Source organism: Dama dama, chromosome 2 (genome assembly GCF_033118175.1).
Source record: "Dama dama isolate Ldn47 chromosome 2, ASM3311817v1, whole genome shotgun sequence".
Lineage (NCBI taxonomy): Eukaryota > Metazoa > Chordata > Mammalia > Artiodactyla > Cervidae > Dama > Dama dama.
Window position 1 is genome coordinate 8,313,611 of NC_083682.1, and position 15,514 is coordinate 8,329,124.

Below are 15,514 nucleotides of genomic sequence, written 5' to 3' on the forward strand. Positions count from 1 at the left end.
GGGCACTGAGAGCAGGAAGCTTTGGGGACACCTCTTGGACCACCCCCTCTAAGCCATTAGCCCTTAGCCCTCCCCACCCCACCCTTTCATAAAGTAAGCAGGGCGACCAAAGGAAATTTACTCCAATAATCCACTGTCCAAAGGCTCTAGGAAGACGCCAAGGCCACACGAAGGCTGTCATTCCCAATAGGCAAGTGGAGAAATGGCCTTAGAAAAGCCACATCAGGTTAAGAGGAGCTGCACTGAGGCTACAGCCCAGTCCTGTGACAGTCACCCCGTACTCTGACTTTTTGCTTTTCCTAAAGCTTCTGAAATATTTGTGGGTGGTAAGGGAATATGATAGGCAGACACATCATAAAACCCCACTCATATAGGACCAAGGCCTGCAAAGTCCCCCAGGGTCTCTTTTGGAAGTTGGGGGCAGGGGGGCGGTGCGCGGGGAGTAGGGGGTGGGGAAGCTCACTCTGGAGGGCTTCGGTGAGTATTTCCAGAGCTTCATTCTCCATCAGTTCAGTCAGGGGCAGGGGCAGCTGGAGAGACAGCAAGAGACTCAGATGTACAAGGGACCCCAGCTCTGCCCACAGCTGAAATGCCCCACCTATGCCCTCCAGTTCCAAGACCCCCAATTGACCTGCCTGCCCCTCCACCCTACAAAGCACCCCCACCCAACTTGCTCACCCTCCACCCCCTACTACTCTCCCAGCCTCCAACCCTGCTCTGCTGCTCCACCCAGTAGGCCCGATGGGGCGTGTGCCTGGAGATATTGAGCGATGACGCTGAGGTAGCCTTTTCTGGGAGAAGAAAAAAGAGGGATTAGTCATCTGTAGACTGCTCGGGCTTCCCTGGAGCAGAGGAGATGTAGGGGTAGGTTGAGGGTCAGGGGGCTCCAGAGACCAGCTCCAGATACCACTTGAGTGGGAAACAGTATGGGACAGTGGTTGACAAGCCTGGGCTTTGTTGTCCCACCCTCCGAGGTGCCAGTTCAGACTACCCCACTTTGTGAGACTTAAGGCCAGTGACTGAATTTCTGACCCTCAATTTCTTCATCTGTACAATGGGATAATAAAATCGGCCCCTTATGGAGGTTGTGAAGTTTAAAGGCGATCATGCAAGGGAAGCTGAGTGCCTCGCACAACAGCAAGTGCTCAATAAATAGCATATTGTTGTCTGCTCCAATTCCCTGATGAAGGCCTGAAGAGCAGAGGTGGCAAGGAGAAGGGCATGCCCCAAACAGCCCAGTAAATAGTATTTACAACTGGAAGTAAACAGTATAAAAATTGTAACCAGTGACAATGAATGAAAGGTAGGCACCCCCTGAAACAGCTCAAATCCACAGAAAAGGCATTAACTCCCTCCTTTCAACTATTCGGGGATTCCATGGCAAACACTCCGCGCTGCCTTGGCGTATTTTCCTGCCTGTCTCTATGGCCCCGGGACCTTGTGAGATGCCTGCCGGGTAGGGGGCGTTCCTAAAGCGAGAAAGATTAGCGTGGGCGCCCCTTCCAGGGAATCCTAGGAACTTGGGTCCGACTGTTTTCCCCCATTTTACCGCAGTAGACATTGAGGCTCTGGCCAGCCCCCTGTCCGGTGGGCGCCCACAGCCCGGTGAGGCCACACTGACCGTCGGTCTTGGAAGCATCCTCCTCTAAACGGCTTCCCTGGGAGCTGTCGCCGCCAAGCTCCGGCTCTTCCGGATTGAAGCGGTCCTTGTCCTCTCCGCCGTCGGATGCTTCCCAGCCACCCTCCGCGTCGCGGCCAGCCTTCTGGTCGTAGGACCAGAGGGTCTCACCGCTTACGCTAAAGTCCTCCAGTTCCGAGTCCTCGCGGACCGTGGGCAGCTGCACGTTCAGCTTCGGCTGAGACAGAGTAGCCGTGGACCACATGCTCCGGATGTCGTGCAGGCTCGACCTGCCCGAGCCATGGTGGCTCGAAGACTTGGCCGATGCCTGTGGGCCACACACAACGAGGGAAGCCGAGGGTCGTGGGGAATCGGGAGGGGAGGGAGAGCAGGCTGGGAACAGGGATCCTGAACCCAACCAGGGCCGACACGCCCCTGCTTGCGGGGGGGGGGGGGGGGAACGGCGGGTAGAGATGGGGGGTGATTGTTGGGAGCTGCCTTGAGCCAGGGCTGAGGGAGAGGACAGTCAGGGGCCCAGGGTGAGCCTGGGGGCCGGCAGGGTGAGGAGAACCAGGAAGAGTTCTTACTTTGAAAGGCTTTCCCTCCATGCTTCTGCCCCAACGGACCCAGTTGCCACAGGCCTCCGGGCGAGGAGGTGAGGGGGTGGGGGGCGGTTCACGCTCCAGGAAGGGGGAGGGGCAGGGTCCCGTCGGGAACGGCCCATGGGAGTCTCACGCGCGGGGAATTCAAGCTACAGCCCTCCACACTAGATGCCCTTCCGACTCCCCATCCCTGGCTGCATAGCCGCACGGGGGATGGACGCCCCGCGCATCCGGGCTGATTCCCACGCCAGACCCTACCGGTAACCTCCAGGCAGAAACACCGATCCAGGTACCCCCGAGAGTGCGGTCCCTTGACCGACGGGAGGGGCAGGGGTTCGGCCTGGGGGCCCTGGCGGGAGGGGAGGGAGGGAGCGGGGCCTGACTTGCCCGGGAGGTGGCCGACGACGCAAGCACTCGCACACCCTCTCGCGTTCCCGCAGCTCCACGCCCGCAGCCGTGCAGACTGTTTCCGTTTATTGATGCGGGCTTTGAGGCACAGTCGTGAGGTGTTGTGAGGGACAGGCCCGGCCGGGACAGCGAGACAGAAAGCCGTGGGAGTCTGGAAATGGATGAAGTGACAGGGCCAGGAGCAGGGGGTGGCAGACAAGCAGCCCGTGGCCTCCTCCCCAGGTTTCGGTCCGGTCGGTCGAGAGAGGGCTCTTTGGTCAGACAAGCAGAGCATGCCGGGGTGAGAGGGCGAGAACGAAGCCCTTTGAGAGGCCGGGGCCGGGGTCCTCCCCCTACGCGGGCACGCCTTTGTCCCGGGGGCGCCCCGGGCCGCGGGGCCGCGCCGGTTTCCTGGGCGGATTGAGGGGGCGGCGGCGACCCCGTGGCGCGCGGGGCAGCGCGCAGCCGCGCTCGCTCTGCGTGTCCGAGGACTCGTCGATGAAGGCCAGATTCTCGCTGGGGTAGTCCAGCGCGGAGGCCGTGGGCGGGGTGGGCGGCGTGGGCGGGGTGGGCGGCGTGGGCGGGGAGGACGGCTCGGTCTTCTCCGGGGCCGCCGGGGATAGTGGCCTGCTGGCGGGCTGCCCCGGGCACGGCGGCGGAGGCAGGGGTGGCCGCTCCTTCTCCGACGGCGGTGGTGCCGTGGGCCCAACTCGCTGGGTCACCCGCGCGGTCACCGTGCCCGTCCAGCTGGCGGCCTGCGCCGTGAGGCCACCCATCTGCGCGGGGAGGAAAGGCAATCCTCGACCAGGGAGCCTCGACCGTCTCTCCGCAACCCCGGGAGCCTGCGCCGTCACCCGTCAGGCACGGCCCCTCTTTTCCGCCTGGTCCTCCTGCCTCAGGAGTGGGGAAAGGCCGGAGGAGGGAGGGCAAAGGTTATCACCAGCCACATCCTCTCCTTTCCTCCGCCTGCACTGAAATGCTCCCTTCTCCAGAAGACCGGAGGCTTTGTATCAGCTCTCCCGTGTCCCCAGACACCTTTGCGACTCCACCCACTCCACGGCCAGGAGGGGGGGTTACAAAATACAACAATATATAAACCTACAACGACAAAACGCAGCAACAAATGAAATTTTAGTATAACTATGTCCCATGCAATATTTGAGACATACTTGTACTCAGATATTATTTGCAACTTATCCAAAATTCACATCCAACTAGGATTCCTTCATCTTTATTTGCTAAATGATAACCTTTAACCGTGAGAGTAGAGACTGGATTCCCCTGCAAACCTGTCCGAGCTTATCCCTTTCTTCCCGACCGGTGCACACCGGGGCTCCCTCAGTCCCCGTCTTGGGGAGCCCACACTCTGGAAGGGAAGGCGGGGTGGTCCACTGGCTGCTGGGGAACAGTGCGTCAGCACCACGGCGCAGGCGCAGCGTCGAAGCAGGGGCGCCTACCTCTGCGCGCGTACGGCGGGACACGACGCGCAACCAGTTTCCGATGGTGGTGAGCACTGACGCGAAGTAGGCCAGGCCGAGCAGGATCCAGAACCACACCAGCGGCTGGTAGGCTGCAAAGTTCTGGTTGGGGCTGGCGCCTGGGACACCGCCGGGGAGGGCAGAAAGAAGTTGATTATGAGACACGCCTTGAGCCCGTGAGTCTCGGGTTCACTGTTCTTCCCAACTCCTGGAGAGGATCCGCCCTCCCCAGGGCCAGGGGTCTGAGCTAGAGTGCGTGAATGGATGCAAGGAGACAGACTGGGAGTGACTTGACAGTGTGCAAGAGAAGAGTAAGTGGAGGTGCTCACGCGCAAGAATGTGAGCATGTGTGAGGAGTGCACGTGTACAAGAATGTGGCACGTGTGAAGGGGTCACTTAATATACGTGTGAGCATGCATGGGGGTGCAGGCATGCAAGACTATAAGTAGGCAGGAGCCCCGCCAAACGTGAGGGTGCATTCAGTGAGCGGATGTAGGTCGTGGAGCAAGTGTGTGTGAGCGCACAAGCGCCCTGTGGAATTTCGAGGGAGAAGCCAGATCGCAGAGCCCATAGGAAGGGAAGAGCAACCCAAGAAAGGTGGCCTCACCGGCCACATAGTCCCCGAAGCCCACCGTGGTGAGTGTCACCACCACGAAGTAGATGGCCTCCAGCTTGCTCCAGCCCTCCATGTAGCAGAACACGAACGTGGGCGTAAGGACAAAGAGCAGGCAGCCGATCAGCAGGAAGAGTACGGCAGATAGAATTCGCACCAGCCCCGGTGGCACGTGCCACTTCTGCAGGGAGGGGCCGAGGAGTCACCAACACCTCCACTCTCACACCCCACATCCCCTCTTCTCGGAACCAGTGTTCGAGGTTCACGGGATTCAGGCGCCCCCCCACCCCCCACCCCGCTCACATGCCTGGGCTGGGACGTAGGTAAAGGTATCCCAAACCCAATGCAGGGCGCACAGGGCGTGGAGCAGCTCACCAGGAAGATGGCTTCGATGTGACCGATGCCGCGGCGCAGCGAAGAGCCCAGCCGGTCCCCGACCCCGGCCAGCAGTATCCCAAACAGCGGGATCCCCACCAGCGCATAAAAGATGCAGAAGAGGCGCCCGGCATCTGTGCGCAGGGCTGCGTTGCCATAGCCTGGGCAGAGGGGCCGTGCAGCAGGTCTAGGGGCTACCTGGCACCCCCCCCAGCCCCCCCTGCACCTTCCCCCATGAGAAAGCCCAGCCACCCCTTGCCCCCTCTGCATGCCCAATCCCCTCCCCCACCGATGGTTGTGATGATGGTGCCCGAGAAAAAGAAGGCACTGCCCAGGTCCCAGGCTGAATGGTTGCTGTTACTGGTTGAGTTGGTGTCAGGGTTCGCGCCCCCTCCCAGGGCATCAGCCACCTCCTGCAGGACAAGGCGCAAAAGGAGGAACCTCAGTCCTTGCCTCCTATCCTGGCCAACCCCTGGCCCTCCAGTCTCTGAGTACTTCCCTCCTTACCCCTCCCAGCTCTACCCTACCCTCTGGTCTTCTTGAAGGCAGTCCCTCAGAGCAGACATTGCAGATTGGGCAGCCCAATTTTGTTGTTTGACCAACACATTGCTTTAGAGACGTTTGAGTTATCAGCTCCTTAATTTCACATAACAGATTTCCAGTTTTACAGTGGTCAAGAGCACAGACTCTGGGACCAGACTGCCTGGGTTCACATCTTGGTGCTAAGTGAAGCTGAACTGTGCTTCCATTTCTGCATCTATCAGTTGGGGATGGTGATAATAGTACCTTCCTCAAAGAGTTATTGTGAAGAGTTAAAGCATTCACAACAAAGCAAGCACTGTGTATTTGTTAAATGATTACCCATGTAGACAGCATGCTCAGTGAGTTCAGCTTTCCAGGGGCCCCACCACCCCTACTTCCCCCTAGGAAGCTGACTTTGAGTCAGTCTCTTGCCTTCAAAAATCTGATGAAAGTTAGGGACCCTCCCTCCAGGAAGGTTCTCATACCAACAAATTTTGCATCCAATCTGGGGAGGGTCATGGACAGAGAAACCCTTCCGCACCCTGCTGAAGCCCAAACCAAACCCTGTGCTACACAGTAGATGCTCATTGAAGGTGAAAGTGAAAGTCACTCAGTCGTGTCCAACTCTTTGTGACCCCATGGACAACACAGTCCATGGAATTCTCCAGGCCAGAATACTGGAGTGGGTAGCCTTTCCCTTCTCCAGGGGATCTTCCCAACCCAGGGATTGAACCCAGGTCTCCCGCATTACAGGCGTATGGATTCTTTACCAGCTGAGCTACCAGGGAAGCCCAGATGCTTATTAAATATGATTACATTAGTGAAATGGCCATGTGTCTGCCCATCTTGCCAGCCAGTCTGCCTCCCTCCCAAGGCAGAGTCTGTGTTTTGAGAGTGCCTGCCCTAAGTGATGGAGGTCAGAGCACAGTGAGGAGAGAGTGCAGGGGGCCCTTCCCCAAGCAGCACAGAGCCAGGACACAGGCGGTAGTGTGAAGGAGGTCATAAACCACCTTCTTTCTCTCTGACTGCAGTCCTCATTAGCAAGACACATTCCAAATTAATCTTCCTAAAGTGACAGCCCCAAATCTTCCATCCCTCTCTGCTATCTGCAGAATAGAGTCTGAATTCCCCAGCCCAGCCTGTAAGCCCCTTCTCCATGTGGTCCCAACCTCCCTCTCCCGAGTCTTCTCTCCCGGGACTTCCATTTTGGAACCCAAGTTACAGTGACCTTATCCCCAGATTTTGAGACGATTCCATTTCCTGTAATAATCTCTTCATGAAGCCAAGAAGTGAAGTGTATGATTAAAAGTTATTCAATTTTATTTTGCAACACTTTTCCAATAAATTCACAACTTCGAAAAAAACCCTTTGTCATTCTGGGTGTTCTAATTTTTGCTTCAAATGACTAGGCATCTGCTAAATCCAAGAACTGCAAAACACTCTGAGCTTTCCAGTTTCCACGCCTTTTTCCATGCTGTTCCTCTGCCCGAGAGTCTCTTGCAACCCAATCACACCTTTCTAAATTCTACCCATCTCAGCTGCTTCATCAATTACCGGCTCTTCCCAAAGACCCTGGGGCATCTCCCTCCTTGCCATCAGCCTCACCCTGCACCTAGGCCAGGGCTCAGCATATAGCTGGCAGTTAACAAAGCAGGAAGTAAGGAAAGCTCCTTCCCCTTCTACTAAATCCTACAGTGAACTTTCCTGGAATCAGCCCCTTCGCCTAGATGTGACATCCTCTAGACTACAGCCTGCATCTGTCCACCCCAATATCAATTTCCCTGCTCAACCTATCCTGGACAGCATGGCACCTAGCACACAGTAGGTGCACAACTGCTGCCTGATTGGCTAATTATAGAAGAGAAATAAAGCAGCTGTTGCCCACCTTGCATGTTTCTGCCCTTCCTTTTCTCCTTTTTTCTTATCCAGGAAAAAAGCAATTCCTTTGTGAAGATAAAATAGGTCAGGTTCCCTCTCTCCTCCTGCCCTGTGGTGTGGTCAGACACTGTCCTACCCAGCGTATCAGAGAGCCTTTCTGGGCATTCTCTGGGTCAGAGACAATGTCAAGCTGCCTGTGTCCTGGCACCGCCCCCCACCCCCACCCTCAACTCTGCTCCAGGTCCTGCCACCTTGGGAATCAGCTGGAACACTGAGTCTCCATGCTGATGCCTCCTCCTTCCATAAGAATATGCAGGAAAGGAAAGGGGTAGGGGTAGCTTTTCAATAACATAATACACATTAATGTAATCAAGTTAAATGTTAGGTGTTTTTATTTTATTTTTTTAATATGACAGTGGCTCAGAAATCAGAGAGAGAGCAGAGGTGCTTGCCTGACAGTAGCATGAAAGGCTGCGGCCCACTCTTCCTTTAGTCACTGGACCAAAGCCCACCCCATCTGTGACTTGCACTCCCTCTAGCTTTCACTTCACAAGCATGTGTTCTCGCAGGAAGGTGTGCTCAACCTGGCATCCATGATGGCATGGATTGGCTTAGGGGAACCTGGAACCCTCCGAAATCAAGGGTAAGTGTTTATATGTGCACTTTTCTGGAGGTAGGGGGTGGGGAAGTGTTCACAATGTTCTTGGGTTTCTCTGAGGCATCTGTGACTCCAAAGAAGCACAGGAACTAGTGTAGAGATGCCAGATTTAGCAAATAAAAATACTGCATGGGACAAATTTGTATCTTAAAAGTATTCATCCTTGAGCTGAAATTTACATTTAACTGGGTGTTCCAGCCTTCATCTGGTAACCCTAAACTTATGAGTTAGACCTGGGAAGACATAACATATCTCATATGCTACAGCCATTTATTCATTTCTTCCTTCATGGGTTCCTTCATGCAATCACTATCACACGCTAGGATGAGAACCCAATGCCGGGCACAGCAAGGAAAACAAATGCAGTCCATGGCCGCCATGTTGCAAACACAAGAGACCTGGATCCCAGCCTCTGCCCCGCACCCCTCCAGCTGCACCCTGCCTTCAGGGGCGTGGGTCAGGAAGCAGCACTCCAGAACAGGGCCCCAGCGGCATGCAGCTGGTGTCAGGGGGGTCACGGGTGCCTGCTGCGGGGTCTCTCCCCCACCCACGCACCTTGATGAAGAGCCCCACGTCCTGGTCGCTCACACATGGATGGGCCCTCAGGAACTTCTCTCGAACCTCCCCCAGCTCCCTTTGGGCCTGCTGCTCATGGGGCTGCTCCAAGGCCTGGAACACCAGGGCACCGGACACCAAGTAGAGCAGGACCAGAGCCAGCAGTGCCAGTAGTGTGGTGCTGCGCATGGCGCGCCCAGGGGCCCGGCCAACTCCACTGCCTGCCTGGGGAGGCTGGGCAGGGGGTTCCTGGGGAGCTGCAGTCACTGCGGGCAGAACCAGGGATGCTGGGGTCAATCACCTGGCCTGACACCCCTACACCCTCCTTTTCCAGCCCCTACACACCCAAAGGTCCTGGGAGCCCCCGGCCCTACTACCTGCAGAGGGTCTTTCCTGACACCCCTCTGACCAACTTGACGCTTGGTACCAGGACACACCCAGTGCCCACCCCACCCCCACCTCACTCCTCCCCCTTACCTCCACTGCCCGGCCCTGGACTCCAGGGTGTGAGAAGAGGGCACAGGGAAGGGGAAGGACGGAGAGTGTAAGGTGGAAACAGAGACAGCCTGCCCAGGGAGAGGCGGGGCCAGAGAGGAGATGCTGGGGGCACCCGCCTTCCAGCTGGGGACTGAGGGGGCGCAGAGGACCCCGCCGGGCGGGGACGGGGATGGCGGTCCGGCTCGTCCGCCGAGGTTGCAGCAACATCTTCGCGGCTTCTCCCTCCTCTCCTGCCTCTCCTTGCTCGGCTTCTAGAGGCGATGGGCCGGGCAGGGAGCCCCCAGGGTCCCCAGCGCCCCTCTGGGCTTTCGAGGAACCCAGGGGCGGGTCCCGGTCGCTGCGCAGAGGCGAGGCAGGGTGGAGGGGAAGGGAGGGTACCAGGTTCCGGGAAGGAGCGGGGTGGGGGCGACCAGGGCCGGACCAGCGCGGCATCCCCCAGGACAGCTGCTGGCTCCCCCAGGACAGCGCGCGGCGACGCCCACGCGCACACACGCGGGCACAAAGACCCGCGCGCCCACGCTCCGCCCTGCGGCTCCAAGCGGCCTCGCTGCCCCGGTTGCACGCACACCGTCCACCTGCACACACGCCGGACTCCCGGGCACACCGGACCTTCAGGGCCGTGCGCGCCGGGCCAAGGCCCCCAGAGGCCCACACACATGTGTGCACACACTCATGTCCACGCACACCCAGATCGCGGGCCCACCAAGCAGCGCCCGCCGCCCAGGCACCGCACACCCCGCCACTCGCTCCCACCGCCTCCCCGCGTCTTCACGCCGACGCCTCGGAGCGTGACGGGCGGCGGGCGGGACGCACGGCCGCAGGACTCCCGGAGGTGGGCCCCCTCCCGGCCGGTCTCCCCCCGCGCGCCCCAGCCCGGGAGCCGGGCCTGCGGCCCCTGCCGTCCCGCACGCCCTCCCAGCGCCCGCGCGCCCGCCCGCTCCGCCCCGCACTCACTGTCCGCCACGCTGCGGCTGCGGCTGCGGCCCGGGCTCCCGCGCGGCCTCGCCGGTGCCGGCGGGGCCGCGGAGGCGGCGGCAGGGGCGGAGCGGGCGGGCGCTGGTGCTGAGACCCCCCTCCTGCCGCCAGAAGCCCCCCTCCTCCCGCGTTTAACCCCTCCAGCACCGCGCTTCCCTCGGTGCCTCCCTCGCCTCCGGCTCGGCTCTCCGCAGCCCCTTACCTGAGGTTGCCCAGCCCCCCAAACCCAGCCCGTCCCGGGAGGTGAGTGGCAGAGGAGCCCGAGAGGGGTCGCCGCTGGGTCAGGCCTGGAATCTCAGACTGGGGCCCTGGGACTGCCCTGTGGGCCAGCCAGTGTGGCCAGCGGCACGGCCCCAACTTGGACATCAGCCGGCTCACCTTTCCGGGCGGGCTCCACGCTCATTTCCCAGCATCTTCCAGGCCCACTACCAGATCAGAAGGGCCCTCAACTCCCCGCCCTGAGGGACAGCCCTGCCCTTGGGCTCTGCACTTCTGAGGGAGAGACCCCAGGGGACAAAGGGGTGGGGGAATCCACGGAGGAAACCTGGAATTGGCCGAGGTAGGGTTGGGACCAAGCTCTGAGAAATCAAGCTGGGCACCGCCTGCCTCTACTTCAGTATCCATCCCTTGCTCCTCAGTTCCATGCCCATCCCAGCCTAGAAGGGGTGCCAGCACTTCCTTCCGCACTGTCTGAACAGCAGGGCCCTGAACTTAGCTCCCCTCTTCTCTTGCTTGCTTCTTAGCAACTCTCATCTTGCCAAAGACCCTCCCCTCCTCTGGGGTCCTCAGCCTTCACTTGGGTGGTTTTAAGTATGGGCTCTAGGGCTGACCACTCCCTAACAGTAGGGGGCCTAGACTGGTGACCGGATTCTCCAGGCCTCCCAGTCCCCACTTACAGAAAAGGGATGACTAATTATCACCTCAGGACACTGTGCTGAGGATTAACGAGGTTGGTATCTGTAAATGATCCAAACAGAGCCTGGCACTCACAATTGAGTGCCCTACAGATGTCAGCAATTTCCCTTTCAACTGAAAGCGATTGTCCAGCTTTGAGCTGCTTCTCTTGAGTCTCAGAGGCCCATCTCTGGAGGTACTGAGGCTTGGGGCTCAGAACAGTCCCAGGTGAAGGGTTTCAAGGCAGGCTCAGTGCTAGGTCCAAGGAACTGGACCAAAAGGTTAGATATATGGGCAAGATAAATGATTCTCTGATAAATGACTCCTGGCCAGGGGACAGAGGACAGACAGATCTGTAAGGCCTGTGATTACAGAGGGCAGCGACTGCACTATCAGGGACAGTCAGGGAAGGGGCTCCCCAGGCAGACTGTGTGGGGGCAGCCTGGCCAAATCCACACGGGCTAGGGAGATGGGCGCTGCTGTTCCTCCACCAGTCCTGGACCTGAAGGCCAGGTTGGGCATAAAGACAGTGAAACAGGGTCTCTAGAAACCCTGATCCACTGAGGGCAAGAGGCACAACAGCCATGCAGTCACAGTGCCAAGGGACCTGGGGTGGGTTGCGGAGGGACACAGTTTCCTGACCTGGAAGTGGCAGGGTTCATAAAGGAGGCGACATTTGAAGCAGTTCCTGAAGAGCAGAAATTGTTCATGCAGGCAGGGGACTGGAGCAGGGACTGGGTTCTTCTGGTCTCTTTTTCCTTTGAACACAGGCTCATCCCTCTCCTTACCCACCAGCCTTAGGGGAAATAAATGAGCCCGGCCCAGCCCAGTAGCCCCCTTCAAGGGCCAGTGTCCAATCAGCCCTAGACCGAGCGGATGATGGTGTGAGAAACACAAGCAGACAACTGACGGACAGCAAAGGGGCTTGGGGCACAGACACTGTTTATTGAGTGACAGACGCAGGAGAGGTAGCTGGCTCCGGAGTGGAAGCGGAGGCGGCAGGTCATGCCAGGGCGCCGTGAGCATCTGGCAGCCAGGGCCATGCCACCCCATCCTAGGGGACAGCACAAGCTCACTGCAACAGGAGTAGCAAGGAGCCGGCCTGGGGAAGCTACAGCCCCCGGGATCCTGGGCAAGCAGCAGCAGATGAACTTGGCACAGGGGTCTGGGGTGGGAGGGGCTGGGGGCTGGGTGTTCTGCGGGGAGATGAAGGGGATCACGTCTGTGGGGTAGAGTAGAGACTGTGGTGGTGGCCGCCTGGTCCCAGAACCTGGGAGAAGAGCAGGGGCGTGGTCCGAGTCTGGCTGCCTCCGCACCAGCCTGGTTCCCGCCCGATGGTGCCATACCAGCTGCTGGAGCCTAGGCTACCTGACATGCTGCAGGCAGAGAAACAGGGTCAGCCCTCCAGCAGTCACTAGGACCACAGTCACAAGAGTTGGGGGAGGAGAGAGACTGAGAACAGAGCTCAGTGACCCAGGCTTCTCTGACTATGGCAAACTGCATCTTGAGGGGTTAGGGGGGACTTTAGCAACAGCAAACCAGAGGGGACCTCACCTAGTATACACCATGGCACGGGCAGGGGTGGGTGGCAAGACCCAGCTCTAGGTCCTCATGGCTTGATGGAGCAACCTGGGAGCCCCCGGGTCGTCGGGTGGGGCCGGGATTCCTACCTGGTGCTCTCGCCCCGGCTATGCTCCCAAGAGCAGCCCTCATCCTCGCAGTGTGCCCGGTCGAAGAAGTAGGAACGCGAGCCAAAGACCTGCCCGTTGAGGATGCGGCTGGTGCTCTAGGGAAGGGAGCCACCATTGATGCTTCCTTCTGCCCCTCACTGGCCTCCCACACCCCCAGAACCCAGCCCAGGGACCGCCAGTGCCGCCCCTCTCCACTGGCCCTCACCAGGTCCTGTGGGGGCCGATGCACCCGGAAGAAGCCCACCAGTAGGGTGGTGGGCAGCAGCTCCCACACAAAGAGGATGAGGCCAAACACCAGGTAGCCTTTATTCCCCAGGTCATTCACCAGGTCCGCCTGTGGGGAGGAAGGGGCTGTGCCAATCTGCAGTCGTGGCCCCACGACAGGACCCAGGCTAGCTGGGGGCCAGGAGCCACAGCTACTGGGGAGGGGGCAGATGTGTCGAATGCCCACCTGATCAGAGACGTTGTACCAGTCGTAATCGAAGGTGTCCAGCCGGCTCCGCGGGGCCAAGGCCAGGGCCGCCAGGTTGTAGCAGGCCCGGCTGGCATAGAGCAGGACCATGGCACCACCCATTGCAGCTGCCTGGCACACACTGGTCCCCTGGCACAGATGACAACAGGGGACCCTTAGGGAGGGGAGGTTCCAGCTTTGTCTCTACTCTGAAGACCCCAAACACCCCAAAGACACCCAGGCGTCAGCGCTTGTGGCCCTACCTTGGCCTCCAGGTAGATGCTGGTGGAAGGGGCCCGCCGGGCCACAAGGCAGAGGCAGGCGGCAAGAGAGAGTGCGCAGATAACAAACAGGGAGTCGCTCACCAGGACACGCACCAGCAGGAGGGCCCAGGGCTGTGCCCGGCGCCGGCGGGACAGCACCGCGCACAGCACATTCACCAGCAGAAAGAGCAGCGAGGCCCCCACGAAGGCCCCTCGGACAGCCAGCCTGCGGCCCACAGCAGAGTCAGCCCCAGGCGACCACCCTGCCGCTCCCCAACCACCCAGCCCTTCCCAGGAGACCCGGGTGTCAGACAGAACCTCAGGCCACCCAGTCTGAACCCCACTCCTCCGGGTTTACAGATGAGGAAACTGAGGCTAAAGAGGTCAGAAGATGACTGACGGCTGTGGTACAGCAGAAAGAGCCCTGGATTGGGAGTCAGAAATCTGGGTTTAAGCCCTGGCTCTACCTCCTGCCGGGTGTGCGACCTTGAACATGTTCCTTAACCTTGCTGGGCCTCAGTGTCTTCATCTCTCAAATGGGGACACATCAGCTTCGAAGATAAGTTGTAAAAATTAAAGATGTCTGTGAAAGCTCTTAATAAACTGTGAGATGTTGTACAAAGGACAGGAGTTATCACTGCCCAAGGTCACCCAGAAGTGCCCTTTGGAGCTTCCGAGGGCCGGAGCCTCCAGCTCTTCCTCCATCATGGATGACATTGGTACCCGCTCCCTTCACCATATTTCAGTGGTTTTTATTATAGTTGAGCTTCACATATGTAACACCTCTGCAGAGCCATCTGCACCAGATGCCTAATGTTCCCAAGCCTTCCCCAAGCATCCTGCGTTGTACTCCCCTCAGCCCTACCAGGGCGGAAGGAATGGACACTGGGCTTCTCCCTGCCCCTGACTGAACACACCAGTACTTACAAGCCTCGGCTCATCTCTGGCCGACGCTTTGCCTTGGCTTTGAACACCACCTGGGGGCAGAGAGGCCCATTATTATTTGGGGCCCTGGGGCTTGCTACCCCAGGGGCCCACCCCCACCCATCACCATGGTTACCTGAGCAAAGTAGAGGTTCATGAGCGTCAGTGTGAAGAACTGCAGGCAGACAGGACAGCAGTAGAGAAGCCAAAAGGGCAGGGGCCCCAGATGGTTGGCTCGGGGTGTGTCTCGAAAGTAGAAGGAGAAGAGGGTGGTACGCAGGGCAGCCCAGAGCAGACAGAGCGCCAGGAACACCGTCTGATAGCTGAGACGCTTGTGCCCATACAGGAGCACCAGCCAGAGCTGGGCATAGACGGAGAAGAAGAGCAGGGCGTACAGGGTGGTGTAGGCCGCAGTCAGCCCCAGGGTCACGGCGGGCGGCAGCGCAGGTACCAGCCCAGCAGCAGGCACCAAGCCAGACAGGTTACTCTCCATGTCAGGGAGGGAGGCCTGAACCCTAAAGACAGAGATGGAGGGGCCGGCAGAGCGCCAGGGAAATAAATACGGAGGGGTGGGAGTTGTAGGGTGCTCAGGCGGAAAGAAGTGGTGGTTGGCCGGCCCCTCCCCCCCTCGACAGAGGGCCCCTTGCCTTTGCGGGGGACGGGCAACCTGAGTCCCTCACTCCCGGGTGTGGAAAGACAGCCCTTCCTCTCCAGGGCAGAGGCGGCTGGGGAAGTGGGGAGTACTCCTCTCCGGGCCAGCCTCAAAGCCGGGGACGGGGGGATGGGGGTGCAGAGGCCGAAGGAGAGGGGGTCCCTGGCCTCGGTGGCTGGAGTCGTCCCGGCAGGAGGGGGAGAGCCGGCCAACGCCAGTCTGTTCAGAGCAGTGGCTGCTGCTGGGGACGCTCAACGTCTGGCTCTCCCCCTCCCCAAACTGGAGGGCTCTCTCCCCTCCAACAATCCGGATGGGGAGGGCCTCTGCCTTCCGTCCTCGGGATTCCGGACGCTGACCCACCCCACCCCCCACTGCGTCCACTCTCCAGCCGCGGGGGGGCGGGAGGAGGCCGACGCCCGGTCCTCAGGCCGCGGCTGGGGGAGCCGGCTCCGGTCGCTGGGACCCGGGGCTCCGGCTCCC

General features: G+C 59.5%; 2 protein-coding genes across 2 annotated transcripts; both read right to left on the reverse strand.

The window, feature by feature from the left end:
- Window positions 1–2,960: 2,960 nt before the first annotated feature.
- KCNK4 (potassium two pore domain channel subfamily K member 4) lies at window positions 2,961–8,890 on the reverse strand. Its single transcript, XM_061158759.1, has 6 exons — window positions 8,687–8,890; window positions 5,363–5,486; window positions 5,074–5,234; window positions 4,693–4,879; window positions 4,065–4,204; window positions 2,961–3,383 (listed from the first exon to the last, which is right to left on the reverse strand). The coding sequence occupies exons 1-6, from the start codon at window positions 8,873–8,875 to the stop codon at window positions 2,961–2,963; spliced, it is 1,224 nt and encodes a 407-aa protein (XP_061014742.1). The 5' UTR covers window positions 8,876–8,890.
- A 3,252-nt stretch (window positions 8,891–12,142) lies between these two features.
- Window positions 12,143–14,887, reverse strand: GPR137 (G protein-coupled receptor 137). The gene is made up of 7 exons (XM_061164686.1): window positions 14,519–14,887; window positions 14,386–14,435; window positions 13,459–13,684; window positions 13,196–13,345; window positions 12,950–13,078; window positions 12,724–12,839; window positions 12,143–12,429 (listed from the first exon to the last, which is right to left on the reverse strand). Exons 1-7 carry the CDS (start codon window positions 14,873–14,875, stop codon window positions 12,270–12,272), a joined length of 1,188 nt encoding a protein of 395 aa, XP_061020669.1. The 5' UTR covers window positions 14,876–14,887; the 3' UTR covers window positions 12,143–12,269.
- Window positions 14,888–15,514: the final 627 nt, after the last annotated feature.